At 45.3% G+C, this 14,666-nt stretch overlaps 1 protein-coding gene across 1 annotated transcript in view; it reads left to right on the top strand.

The window, feature by feature from the left end:
* DENND2A (DENN domain containing 2A) overlaps positions 1 to 14,666 on the top strand; it is a 101,408-nt gene that overhangs the window by 41,780 nt on the left and 44,962 nt on the right. Inside the window, exons 4-6 of the mRNA XM_080818210.1 lie at positions 1,999 to 2,126; positions 3,791 to 3,912; positions 14,281 to 14,481. Coding sequence (XP_080674336.1) covers positions 1,999 to 2,126; positions 3,791 to 3,912; positions 14,281 to 14,481 — 451 coding nt within the window. The remainder of the gene's footprint in view (positions 1 to 1,998; positions 2,127 to 3,790; positions 3,913 to 14,280; positions 14,482 to 14,666) is intronic.

Genomic DNA, 14,666 nt, shown 5'->3' with positions numbered 1-14,666 from the left:
CCCCATATTGGGTATAGAAATTACTTTAAAAAAATTTTTTTTTAAAGTTTCTAAATGCTTATTCTCAGTTTCTTTGCCTGTCTCATTAGAATACCAGCCCTGGCCCACAGAGAGGCCCCAGGAAGTGGTTAGGTTTTACCAGAAACTCACTACTGAGCTTCAGGGGGCAGCTTCAGGAAAGGGATGCATACAGAGGCCAGGAAAGGAAGGAAAACCAGTGAGCTGGTTTTTAAAAGGAAGAAAAACCAGTGAACTCCAGTAAAGGAATAGTCAGAGAGCCTCAGCTCTTCCCTCCTCCTCCCAACCCTCAACCCACGCCAGTTTACAACTATTGGCAAGGAAGGTGAGAAATCACAGACTATGAGGGTCATTGCTTCCAGGGAAAGTTTTTCTAGAGGAAACCTGTGTGTGTGTTTAAAGAAAGAAGGAAACTAGCCAAGAGGGAAAGATATAAAATGCAAGAAATCCCAGGGGCGCCTGGGTGCTCAGTCAATTGAGCGGTCTCAACTCAGGTGTTGGTCTCAGGGTTATGAGTTTGGGGCCCACGTTGGAATATGGAGCCTACTTAAAAAAAAATGAGAAAATAAAATAAAATGCAAGAAACCCCAAAGTGTGGAAGGCAGGCAAATGGCCCTTGCCTGGCTCTGCCCTCTCATCGCCCAGCACTCACCACCCTGTCCTTGCGGTACAGCCTTGCCGAATGTCTGTGTGCCCCCTCCACAAACGCACCAAGTTCCCTGCGGCCACAGGATCTTCGCAGGTGCCCTTTCCCCTTCTCGGAATACTCTTCCCCCCCTTCTCGGAATACTCTTCCCCCAACTCTTCCCCCCTTCTGTCCTCCAGGTCTCAGCTGTAATGAGTGACTTTGTCAGCACGGCCTTACCTGATGCATCCCCAGCCTAAAATGAGGCCTCCTTGACAGTCTCACTGTGCTTTTCTGTCACTGAGCTTAACACAGTTTACCGTTCTGTTTATTTGTGTGCACTCTGGTGAACGTCTGTCTTCCTCCTGTTCAGGGAAGGCGAGTGTGTTCAACACAAATTCTTGACAAGTCTGCTGGAGGTAGACTCCCAAGCCTGAGTGGGCAACGTGGTTCTGCTCCAGCTGGTGGGGGCGGGGTGGGGGGGAGGTTGTGGGTTACTTTGGGGAAGGATAGGGAGAGAGGAGAAAAAAGAGGAGATGGACTGAACCGGTGAGGTGGCCAAGGCCCTGTGTGTTTCTTCCTGTGGTCTACCTCATGGCCTCCCAAATATTCTGAAGCTTCAGAAGTCAAATAAACTCAAGGTGAGCGGCTGTGGGGGTGGGGGTGGGGCGGGAGAAGAGGCTGGACTTTGCATTAGGTCAGCCCCAGCAGGGCAGGGACAGCCCCTGTGGATGCAGGTGAGGGCGATAGCCAGAGTGAGCCGGGCCATGGACAGAGAAGCAGCCACACTTGCACCGATCTCTGAGGGGCAGGCGGAGAGTGGAGGTGTCTCAGGGGGCCTCTGAGTTTCATTCTGATAATAACCAGTCGAATGAGAGAAGTAGGGAGGTGCCCAGGCCTCTGGTCCACGCTAAACTGGCCTTTGCTGCTCCTTTCTAAACATGAGTGTGTGCTCTGTAAACATTGCAGAGTATTTAAAAAGTCCAGTAAAGTGAAAGTGAAGAGAAGCCACGAGCCATTCGTCACTCTGAGATAGTAGCTGTATATTTCACTTCCTTCCCTTCTTTTCTATGTATATGATTGCTTCCAAAGTTGGGACCGTGTGTGTGTGTGTGTGTGTGTGTGTGTGTGTGTGTATACACTTTGCTGCCTTTACACAGCATAACAGCATAAACATTCTTTCACATAAAAGCCACACTTCTTATTTAAGGATTTTCATACCTTTTTGCAAGAAACAGAGTTGATTTCAGTAACAGAAATGTTTGCAGGAAGAAAATTGTTTGGTGTATAATCTCTGGACCAGCCCAGTTTGATTCGAGTTCTTGTTTGCTTTTCTCCCATCTTGTACAAACCAGAAAGTCCTATGAGTTTGAAGACTTACTGCAGTCTTCCTCTGAGAACAGCAGGGTGGACTGGTATGCACAGACCAAGTTGGGGCTCACACGCACTTTATCCGAGGAGAACGTCTACGAAGACATTCTAGGTAAGAGGCTCACGTGCCTGTGCATGGGGATGAGTTTGTGAGAAAGGGGAGAGAGGAAATGGGGCTGAGTGCTTGAAACACACACACACGTACACACGCACATGCACAGAGTTTCGAAGAAATACGTGTACTCAGATGAATGAGCGAGCTGGGAGCGGTGAGGGAGAGGGACCTTTGAGGGACACGTGAGAACATGGGGGCCGGGAGGGACGTGGAAAGGCTGCTCTGGAACCGCCACGGAGGCGGCAGGGTGCGGCAGGACACGCTGGGGACATGGAGTCTCGGTGGCCGTGACTGACTCTCGGCTCTGCTGTGTTAGCTGTGTGCCACTGAGCCGGAGCCTTAACTCCTCTGAACTTCAGTTCTCTCATCTGTATAATAAAGATGACGACAGCTGCCTGGTAGGGTGGGGGTGGGGGGGTGGGAGAAAATGGGAGGCAAAGTTCCTCGTGTGTCACAGATGCTCAGGGAAGTGTGGGGACTACCGAATGAAGGAAAACTCGGGCCATCACCCTCTCCCTGAATCTATAGGAGTGTGGCAGTAACAGGGCACCAAAATTCAGACTAAAATATCTACTATTAAAAATGTATATAATATTGGCCTTAATTCTTTTAAATTCTCAAGTGGAGCTCAGATTCACAGAGTTTGTTTGCATTTGAATTAGTGAGTTAACTACTCCGCAGGGAACATCACAGTTTGACTGAGGTGGGAGTTGGGGGGGGCACTGTCTGCTTGTCAGCGAAGGTGGGTAGTCGAAGGTGGGTAGTCGGGGAAGAAAGGAGCTGGTAAGAAGGAGAAGCCCACGTGCGGCCACAGGCAAGGGGCAGGTAGAGCAGATACACACACGCATATGTGCATACAGTCACCAGTACCAGAAGAGAAGATTCCGTGGTGGGAGAAAACAGGAGACTAGAAGACGGGCGTGTGTGTTTAGCTGAGCTATGAATTTCACCACGACAACCTGAATTCTGGTGTCCCAAGTTGTGGAGATGGGTTGCTGCCAAAGCCGTAGGCTTCCCAGGTCCAAAGTGGTACGAGATCTGGTCTTCCATGTGTACGTGACAGGGCAGCTTTCAGTTACAGAGAACTGAAGACCCCGCTGAAGTACCAAGGGCATTTGTTGGCTCATGTGACCCAAACTGGCCTGTGCTCCCTTGTTTCCTATCTCTTGGGTTAGCGCCATGCTCAGCAGCTTTCCCATCATCTCCATGACGGCTGCCATCAGCTCTGGAGAATCCGTACCTTCCAGTTGGAAAAGAAGAACCCTTGTGCTGCACCCAAGAAAAACCTGAGGTTCACTCTGACTCTGACGAGACTGGTTTAGGTCCCCTGTTCACCTTCATAGCCCAGGAATCTGTGCACTGATTGGTGTAAGCTTGGGATATGAGCCCTTCCCTGACCTGGACACTGAGGCCCGGACTGGTGATACTCCGATTGGCTAAAGCTCAGCAGCTCAGAGTGGAGTTAACTCTGTACACGTAAGACCTAAGACTGAGGACGTGGGAAGTTACCCCAGTGAAAATCAGGGTACAGGAGGAAGGGCATGAATGGGTAACAAGATATCAGACATCCCCATAAGGAGAGGCCAAGGTGTTGGGTAGATACCTGATAAGGCAAACTTATTTGATGTTACCAGTTCCTGACTTGTTGCCTTTGACCACAGATCCGCCAATGAAGGAAAACCCTTATGAGGACGTTGAGTTACATGGTCGCTGCCTGGGAAAGAAATGCGTCTTGACCTTTCCTGGTTCTCCCACTTCTTCCATTCCTGACACATCCTCCAAGGTATGAGTCCCCGGGGGAGCAGTGCAGGGAGAGGGGTCCCCGCCAGCACTGAGCAGCCTGGAGTTCCGGATTATGCTGGAATGCCAGGCCACCCTCACTGCTGGGCTCCTGGATGTGTATATTGGCCACCTGCCTGCTCTTCTGCCTCTAGTTTTTCTAGAACCCCTCTGCTCAACCAAGCATCCTAAAATAGTATTGTAGCTTCTGGGTCAAGCTGAGTAAATATGACAGTACACCCATATTACACAACTATAAAGATTGTCCTGACCTAAAACAAAGTTTCTGGTGCAGAAACAGTACTTTTATAGTATGCTACCATTTGTGGTGTTTTAAATAGAAAAACATACATACATGTTTATGTATATAGAAGATTATCTCTATACAGAAACCTCAGAATGAGGAAGTGGGGACATCTGTGGAGCTGTCTGGGTGAATACCTGGAGGTCAAGGTAGAAACTGACATTTTTTACAGAATATCCTTTTGAGCCTTTTGGAATTTTGTACCATGTACATATAGATAATAAAACTCTATTCTATATAACGCATTGCCTATAGGATTGAATTCGTATTCCTTAGCTTGACATTAAATAATCCTTCATAATTGATCCCTGGGTACCCATTACTACCTAATTTCTTACATTTCCTACATACAAAAGCTCCCCTCCAGCAAGAGCCTATTAATTGCCCCTCTGATATTAGAGGCCCAGGACTGGCAAACCTTTCCCCCAAAGGACCAGAAAGTAAATATAGACTCTCGGTTGTAACTACCCAGTTTTGCCATTGTAGTGCAAAGCAGCAGTAGACAGTATCCAAACAAAAGAATGTGCTGTGTATATAAAAAAAAAACTTTATGGGGCACCTGGGTGGCTCAGCGGGTTAAGCCTCTGCCTTTGGCTCAGGTCATGATCTCAGGGTCCTGGGATCGAGCCCCGCTTCGGGCTCTCTGCTCAGCAGGGAGCCTGCTTCCCCCTCTCTCTCTGCCCGCCTCTCTGCCTACTTGTGATCTCTGTCAAATAAATAAATAAAATCTTTTAAAAAAACAAAAACAAAACTTTATAGACACCAAAATTTGAATTTTATGTAATTTTCACATCATGAAATCTTACTTTTTTTCCAATCATTTAAAAATATTTTAAAGATTCTGTTTATTTGAGAGAGAAAAAGAGAGTATGAGCTGGGGGGGAAGGATAGAGGGAGAGGGACAAGCAAACTCCACACTGAGCAGGAGCTCGACACGGGACTCGATCATGTCCTGAGCCAAAGGCTTAATCAACTGAGCCACCCAGGCACCCCACCAACCATTTAAAAATGTAAGAACTGGGGTGCCTGGGTGGCTCAGCGGGTTGGGGCCTCTGCCTTCAGCTCAGGTCATGATTTCAGGGTCCTAGGATTGAGCCCCCATCAGGCTCTCTGCTCGGCAGGGAGCCTGCTTCCCCCTCTCTCTATGCCTACTTGTGATCTCTCTCTGTCAAATAAATAAATAAAATCTTAAAAAAAATGTAAGAACTATTCTTAGGTCATGGCCTATATAGAAGTAGATGGAGGGCCTGATATGGCCCACGCGTTGTATTTTGCCCACCCCTGTGCTAGGTCATTTCTATGTCTGCCCTTTCTTGCCTTTCTCTCCCCATCCTTTAAGGCCCAGGTCAATCATGCTTACTTCAGGAAACTGCTAGGTCATTCCAGTCCCTGGAACTTCTTCCCCTCTTAGTGGGCTAAAGTGTTCATTTTATACCAAATTGTGTAAACTGCATTATGATATCTCTTTGATGATTTGAAATATGATTTAAGTTGTGTAATGTATCTTAAAAACATCTCCCCAGGGGTGCCTGGATGGTTCAGTGGGTTAACTGTCTGCCTTTGGCTTGGGTCGTTATCCCTGGGATCCCGGAATTGAGGTCCACATCCGGCTCCCTGCTCTGCGGAGAGCCTGCTTCTCCCTCTCCCTCTGCCTGCCACTCTGCCTACTCGTGCTTTCTCTCTATCTCTCTGTCAAATAAATAAATAAAATCTTTAAAAAAAAAATCTCCCCAGCTATGTTATGAATTCCTTGAGTTCCTCAGTAATATGTTTGTGTCCCCTATAAATAGTTGTTATACAAGCTGTAGTTGTTCAAGAAATTAAGTAAAGGAAGGCCAAATCTAGGCTGCAAGTATCGGTTTAAATCCCATTGCAAAGATCTATTTCCAGCCCAAGAAAGGAAGCCATGTTCCTCTCTGGGCCCCAGGGAAGGACAGCATTTGCTAGCAAGTAGGGGTCTGCAGAGAAATCATGCCTTTTGTGTTCAGTGGTCACTCAGGGAGTCTGTCTGCCACCAGTCCTCCTGAAGAGAGTTGAAGGTAGAATCCATCATGAAGGGTAGATCTCACCTAACCATACCAATTCCTGTCATTCTTGTGAAAGCTAGTTAACTGCAATTTTGCTCCTCCTATGGAAGAATGTTCTCATGGAAGAGTCCAGCCCAGCAGATCATTAGAAGACAGTTCCTACTTGCCTCTGAAATGTATTTTCATTGGCTATAGATGCCTTCAAACATTCAGGAAGCCCTTCATTTCCCATAGTGGATAAGCTTGACTTGACAGAGGAAAGGGGTCACAACTCGGTCTGCCCCTTCGTGTCCCACCTGGCTCTCCCCTGCCCTCCTCTCTTGCTGGGAAGGCACTGCTCGCCTCTTAGAACAAAGAGCAACGTCTGCCCATAGCAGCTGTGCAGTCCGAGCCGGGTGCTCCTCCCTAATGCTGGAGAATAAGGACCCAACAGCCCTTTTCTTCCCGTTCCTGCCAGGCTAGAGCAAACCCCGGTCCTCTGTCACCAGAACAGTTAAACACAGTAGGTAATCACGTCAGCAAGAGCTTGAGGTCCAGAAGCAGCTGTCCTGCAGAAGGACAGTCTGGGTGCCCAGGAAGCATGTCGGATTGCCATGGATACACGAAGGCTGCTTCCAGCTCTTCGCAAGTCATCAGCAGGACTCAGCGTCCATGCTCATTCCTCTGCTCTCCCACATCTGGGTGTCCGGTTGGTGCCCCCATTGTGGGGGACAGCTGCAGACTTCACCACTTCCTCCGTTTAGCTCATCAAATATTCATGGAGCATCTGCTGCATCTGGGCCGCATCTGGGACCTTAGAATTGGCAGAAGCTATCCCTCTGTGGCCCCCTCCTCTATCAGCCTCTGAAGAGCCTATGACAGCTTTTAGGATTTTCATTTAATGAGATCGTGCCCAGTCCCAGGCCAGAGGTCAGGGTCAGCTGGACAGACAGGAGCAATTGTGCAGTTGGGGGCAGATGCTAATGGTTATCAACGCACAAGGCAAGCTCCTGAGATCAAGCCATTTTCTTTTCCTGCTATGTGTTACCCACCATTCCCACACCTAGAATAGCACACTAAATGTGTTAGGAACTAATTTTTATAATAAAGGAAATCTAGGCTAGCGCTGTTTTTTCTTAAGCAGGTTCCACGCTCAGTGTGGAGCCCAGCCTGGGGCTTGAACTCCCGGCCCTGAGATCAAGACCTGAGCTGAGATCAAGAGTTGAACACTTAACCGACTGAGCCATCCAGGTGCCCAAGGCATTTTTTTTCCTAATGCACTGGCATGTAAGACGTTAGGGAACAAAACGTACCATTAACTAGCATTCTCTGGTTGCCTGGAGAGCCCACCCACACCATCTCCCACCAAAAACTGTACATCACTTAACCGTAACTAGAGAGGCAGTATCTGGTCAAGCATGTGAGTTCTAGAGTCTGACTGCCTGCATTCAAAACTTGCCTAGACCACTTGCTAGCTGTGTGAATTTGGGCAAATGTTCTCATCTACACGTGTCAGCTTTGTCATTGATAAAATAGGAACAATTAGGGATGCCTGGATGGCTCAGTTGGTTAAGCAGCTGCTTTCGGCTCCAGTCATGATCTCAGGTTCCTGGGATCCAGCCCTGCATTGGGCTCCCTGCTCAGTGGGAAGTCTGCTTCTACCTCTGCCTCTGGCCCTCCCCGCCCCTGTTTGTGCTCTCTCTCTGATAGATAAATACATAAAATCTTAAAAAAAAAAAAAAAAAGAACAATTATAGTACTCTCCTCTTAGGGGTCTTATGAGGATTAATCAAATTCATACTTGTAGAGGCACCTGAGTGGCTCAGTCGGTGAAGCATCTGCCTTCGGCTCAGGTCATGATCCCAGGTTCCTGGGATCCAGTCCCACAACAGGCTCCCTGCTCAGCAGGGAGCCTACTTCTCTCTCTCTTGCTCCCCCTGCTTGTGTTCCCTCTCTTGCTGTGTCTCTCTCTTTCAAATAAACAAATAAAATCTTAAAAACTAATTCACACTTGTAAACCATTTAGTCTAGTGCCTGCAATATAAGTACTATTTATGTATGTTTGGTAAATATAGAGAATTAGGCTTTTCATTATGTGTTCTTTTTAAAAATAACCTTATTTCATCTCATCACAACATTCTCATCACAGAAGTTTTTTAAGGGGCGCTTGAGTGGCTCAGTCTTCTGTCTTCAGCTCAGGTCATAATCCTGGAGTCCCTGGATCTGGCCCCATGTCTGACTCTCTGCTCAGTGGGGAGTCTGCTTCTTCCTCTGACACCCCCTCTCTTGTGCTCACTCTCTTTGTCGAAATAAACAAAATCTTTTTTAAAAAGTTTTTTTAAATACTGAAAAGGATAATGAGGAATATAAAACTCATACAAAATTAAGAATTTTTATTTTTTTCTATAATAGATTGTTAGTGTGGCGGCGCCTGGGTGGCTCAGTGGGTTAAAGCCTCTGCCTTCGCCTCAGGTCATGATCCCAGAGTCCTGGGATCAAGCCCCATGTCGGGCTCTCTGCTCAGCAGGGAGCCTGCTTCCCCCCACCTCTCTCTCTGCCTGCCTCTCTGCCTACTTGTGATTTCTGTCTGTCAAATAAATAAATAAAATATCTAATATATATATATGTATATATATATTTAAAAAATAGATTGTTCGTGTGCATGTGTGTGTATATGTGTGTGTACATAAAAAAGACTTGGGATGAGGTATATTTACTTTTATATTTTTGCTGGTCTTTTATATTTATCCTGAATATTTCCCCACATCATTAATTTCTTTTTTTAAATAATCTTTATTGCCTGCATGGTATCCTGTCCTTTAAATGTAATGTCTTTCTTTACATTAGTATAATGTGTCAATTGTTGAAATATGTGTGTATGCCTTCCTATGTATTTCTATGTGTGTATATGGAAATATGTGTACTTATGGGCATATATGAACAAATGTGTATGCTTGTGAGAATGACACCTGGCTACTTGGAGGAGGCCTTTAGGAAAGAGAGTAGGAATGAGGTGGAGTTAGGTACAGAAGAGATGAGATATTTTGTATGAAGGACTCTTCGTCTCTTTACATCACTGTTTCCTGAGGTCTTAAGACAGGGACAGTGGAAGAAAGGAAGGAGTTAAATCACCATTCTCAGACGAACCCTGGCTCAAGTCCAGGTCGCCTCCCTCTAGGGAGGCACGCAGCTTTCCCTCTCCTCCCCACCAGGAAGGCCCCTGGCCAGGGCCCATCACACTTGGTTCCCCAAAATAACTCATGAAGTTTCATCAGAGTTCTTGTCTGCTTTTCTTTCTTGGACACCACAGATCTTTTGCTGGGTCCATCGTGAATCCAGTGTTTATGAGATTAGGGAAACTCTGTGGGCCTCTGCAACAGAGTTAGGCCCCTTCCTAGAGGCTGTTCCAGAGAGACACAATGGAGTGGGTGTATTATCACCAAGACATGTTGGTGTGAGACTTTCTGACCAAAAGCTGGAATCTTCTCTGGGCCACAGCCTGACATAGTCATCCCTAGGGTCCTGCAGTGTCTTTCCTTTTAATACTATAGTTCAGGTTTGGCAAACTACTGCGGGGTGAGTGGTTTAGTAAATCAAGTTTTCCTGGAACATGGCCACGCTCGTTCACATACATATTCTGTATGGCTGCTTTTGCACTGCAACGGCGGAGTTGAGTAGTTGTGACAAAGCCGAAAATATTTACTGTCTGGCCTTTAAGAAAAAAGTTGCTGCCCCCTGCTAAGGACTAAGATTCACACCCTCGTTTTCAAAGGCCTTCCACAGACATTTCGATGTCATCATTGCTGTATGATCTCTTCCATCTGTTTCGATGCACTCGCTCTGAGCCATGAGCACCCTCTCTGGTCTAACTTTTTTTTCTTTTAAGATTTTATTTATTTATTTGTCAGAGAGAGAGCACAAGCCAGGGGAACAGCAGGCAGAAGGAGAAGCAGGCTCCCCCGCTGAGCAAGGAGCCCAGTGCAAGACTCGATCCCAGGAACCTGGGATCAGGACCCAAGCTGAAAGCAGACGCTTAACCAGCTGAGCCATCCAGGCATCCCTCTGGGCTAATTTGCACTTCCTCACTTCTATGCCTCTTCTCAGATTGTGTTCCTTGAGAATGCTCTACCCCAGAGCCTTGTAGATCCTCTGTTATCAGTTAAGTAGCAGCTGAAATTCCACCCCCTCACGAAAGCTCCGTGGACATTTGGAGGCTGATTCTGGGTGCTCTCGGGGGCACACCAGGGCCCCATTCCCTGGCAGTGTCACCGCAGGGGGATGCAGCCCACACAACCCCAGCCCCCAGGTGGGTCTCTGAACACTCTTTACAGAGCTGGGTGCCATGTTTTGATATCTTTCTGTTTTCTTTCTTCTCAGACCTTTTCATAGGTCAGATCTTTGAACAAACACTCACAACTTAAAAGTCTACTGAAAACAGATACCTGCTTTTTGCCGACTAATTTGATAGGCAATTCTAATGCAGTGAAAGAAATGGGGCCATTTGCTTGGATTTCACTACAGATGGAATTTGGTCTGTAAGAAAGCTTGTCATTCTTCCTTCTTTTGGTGCTGGTGTAATTATTAAGATGCCCACAGTGAGCAAACCATACTGGCTTTTTCTACTCAGGGCTTGTGGTACTAAGCAATTGATTGCACCCTGTAGACTCATGATTCAAACATTGGAGCAGGCCACTTAGGGAAGCTAGGAGTCTTTATTCCCAGAAATCTTTAGAAAAGGTTCTGGAGTTTGTGTTATATACTATTCAGAACTATACAAGAATTGAGAAATCAATGGAACAGAATAAGACTATTCTATGAATTTAAGATATAATGAATGTGGCCTTGTAAACTGATAGTGAAAGACAAGACTCATTTATTAAATGGAATAGGGATAACTTAGCTTGGAGTAAAATCAGTTTAGACTAACATAAAACAAAATAAATTACTGATGGATTAATGAATAAAATATGTTCAAAGTAGACTAAGAAAATCCAAAAGAGAATGGAATTAAGTATGTATTAAACTTCTAGAAAGATACAGATTTTCTAGAGAGGCAAGATTAAATCAATTGCACAGAAAAGATAAACAGATTTTCATATATAAAAATTTTATATGATCAAAAAAAAAAACCCATGGGAAAAACACGCTTGCAGTAAAACTGACAAATATTTCATATCTGTTCTAAATAAAGAGCTCATTCAAATTAATAAGAAAAACACTGGGTTCCCAAAAGATAAATAGGCAAAGAACATAATAATATCCTAAAGAGGGGTACCTGGGTGACTCAGTCAGTTAAACGTCTGCGTTCAGGTCAGGTCATGATCCCAGGGTTCTGGGATTGAGCCCTGCATCAGGCTCCCTCTTGGGGAGCCTGCTTCTCCCTCTCCCTTTGCCCCTCACCCAGCTTGTGCTTTCTTTCTCTTTCTCTCAAATAAATAAATAAATAAAATATTTTTTAAAATAACATACTAAAGAAAAAAAGCAGTTAGCATATTAAGGTTTGAAAAAATGTCCATGTTACATGAGAAAAACATATTCACTGCCTGTTGTGTATCAGGTATTTTGCTAGGCGCTTTATATACATTTTCATCACCTAATTCATTAATTCATTTTTTTTTAAAGATTTTATTTATTTATTTGTCAGAGAGAGAGAGAGAGAACGAGAGCGAGCACTGGCAGATGGAGGCAGAGGGAGAAGCAGGCTTCCTGCTGAGCAAGGAGCCCGATACGGGACTCGATCCCAGGACGCTGGTATCATGACCTGAGCCGAAGGCAGCTGCTTAACCAACTGAGCCACCCAGGCGTCCCTATTAATTCATTTTTAAAAAGACACTTTGGGATGCCAGGGTAGCTCAGTCATTAAGCGTCTGCCTTTGGCTTGGGTCATGATCCCGGGTCCTGGGATCGAGCCCTACATCGGGCTCCCTGCTCAGGGGAAAGCCTGCTTCTCCCTCTCCCACTGCCCCTGCTTGTGTTCCCTCTCTCTCTGTGTGTCTCTCTCAAATAAATAAGTAAAATCTTAAAAAAAAAAAAAAAAAGACACTTTGCAGTTATAATTATAGTATCATACAGTGTGTGTCCTGAAAGTACCTTTAGGAAACAGGTAGTCCAAGTAGTTTTTAAATTTTATCTTACTGTTGTTTATTTCCATGTTAACATATTCATATGGTTTAAAATTTAAGAATGTGAAAAGTATATAGTGACAAATCTTCCTCTTGCCCCTGACCCTCCATTACTCTCCCCCAGAACAACCACTGTTAGTTTCTTATGTATCCTTCAGGGCTAGTCTATGCATACACCGGCAGAATAGCTCCTTAGAACACACAAATATCAAAATGTTATACCAACCCCTTGCTTTTTTTTTAAAAAACATTTTTTAAAAATTTATTTGACAGAGAGAGACATCACAAGTAGGCAGAGAGGCAGGCAAAGGGGGAGGGGGAAGCAGAGCGGAGAGCCTGATGCAGGGCTTGATCCCAGGACACTGAGATCATGACCTGAACCGAAGACAGAGGCTTAACCCACTGAGCCACCCAGGCACCCCTGCTTTTCCTTTTTTAAGATTTTATTTATTTATTTGACAGAGAGAGGTCACAAGTAGACAGAGAGGCGGGCAGAGAGAGATGTGGGGGAAGCAGGCTCCCTGCTGAGCAGACAGCCCGATGCGGGGCTTGATCCCAGGACCCCTAGACCATGACCCGTGCCGAAGGCAGAGGCCTAACCCACTGAGCCACCCAGGCGCCCTATCCCTTGCTTTCTATGCTTAACAATATGCATCTGAGGGAACCTTCTATATCAGTACATTAAGATTTTCTTATACCTGCGTTGTACTCCACTGTACCATAATTTATTTGACCAGCTTCTGCTGGACATTTAGGTTGTTTCCAGTATTTTGTATTTATAAACCATTTCACAGTAGACAATACAGCTTGCCTCGTACAGTGTAACTTTGCACAAGTATGCATCAGTAGGGCCCATTCCTATAGGTGGAACTGCTAGGTGAAAAGGTATCTGTGTTTGTCATTTTTTGATACTGCTCCATTGCTCTCCATAGAACTGTACCAATTTCCAGTCCCACCAACATTGTATGAAAGTGTGAAAGGGACTGTTTCCCTCACTTTCACTATTCTAGTGAATTATCAAATTTATCTTTGCTAATCTTAGAGTGAAAAATGTCTCTTTGATGGAGTTTTAATTTTCTCTTATGAGTGATGCTAAGAATCTTATATCAAAGCATCATTGTATTTCTTTTTCTATAAATTTCCCATTCCTGTTTTGTTTACCTGTTTGTCTTTTCATTAATTTGTAGTATGTTTTAGAAAAATAACTTCTATAAGTTTCAGGGTTTGGGGAAGGTTTTTGTTCTTTTTTTTCCTTTCCTTTTTTTTTTTTTTTTTTTTTTTTTACCAATTTTCTTTTTGCCTTTGGCCTTAAAGTGGCTCATTTTTAGAAATGCACTTTTTCACTTCTCAATCTCACTTCTCAATCACTAAGACACTGAGCCTTAGGGATTGAAACTCTTTGTACAAGAGGTACTCAGCTTATCAGCAGCAGGGTCAAAGCTGGGCTTAGGTTGTCTCCCTCCCAATGCAGTGGGTCTTGGTTCTCAGAATGCCTGATTTGTACAGATAGGGGATTGAGCCAGTGAATTCCCCCTTGCCTAAAAAGAGAGACTGGATTGGGAGTGCTTGGGTGACTCAGTTGGTTAAGCATCTGCTTTTGGTTCAGGTTATGATCCCGGGGTCCTGGGATCAAGCCCCATATGACGCTCCCTGCTCAGTGGGGAGTCTGCTTCTCTCTCTCTCCCTGTGCCCCTCAGTTCATACTCATTCAATCATTCTCTCTCTCTCTGATAAATAAATAAATAAGATCTTAAAAAGAGAGAGAGAGAGAGACTGGATTGGATCTGCATCCTTAATCAGAGACAAACTCAGCATCACCCTGGGAAGAAAGACCAGCTTTCCCCTCTCCACCTCATAGTCTGTATCACTGGCACCTCCAGCTATCTCCCACTTGGCCCTTTGTATTTACTCTTCTTTTCTTTTCTCCTTTCCCCTTCTAGCAGTCATTGGCCAAACCGGCTTTTTTCCGGCAAAATTCAGAGAGGAGGAACTTCAAACTTCTGGACACCAGGAAGCTGAGTCGGGATGGTTATGGGTCCCCTTCCAAAATCAGCCCCCCCTCCACTCCCAGCAGCCCTGATGATACTTTCTTTAACCTTGGAGACCTGCAGAATGGCAGAAAGAAGAAAAAGATACCCAAGGTAAGGCTTGCAACAAGCTTTCTGTGCAGATATGCATTCTCCCTTCCCTGCAAAGGAAGGTTGCAGAGGAGTGTGGGCAGAGAACAGAACACTGGTCCTCTTCTTCCTGCTTCATCACAGACCAGGTAGACACTGTGAAGCCCGCAGGCTGGGCTATCTGGGCCTTTGTCATAATAGTAACTGTG

The sequence above is a fragment of the Martes martes genome (genome assembly GCF_963455335.1).
Source record: "Martes martes genome assembly, chromosome: 11".
In the NCBI taxonomy this organism is placed as follows: Eukaryota; Metazoa; Chordata; class Mammalia; order Carnivora; family Mustelidae; genus Martes; species Martes martes.
Note: the sequence above shows the minus strand (reverse complement) of the source record. Positions and strands in the feature narration are given on the sequence as shown.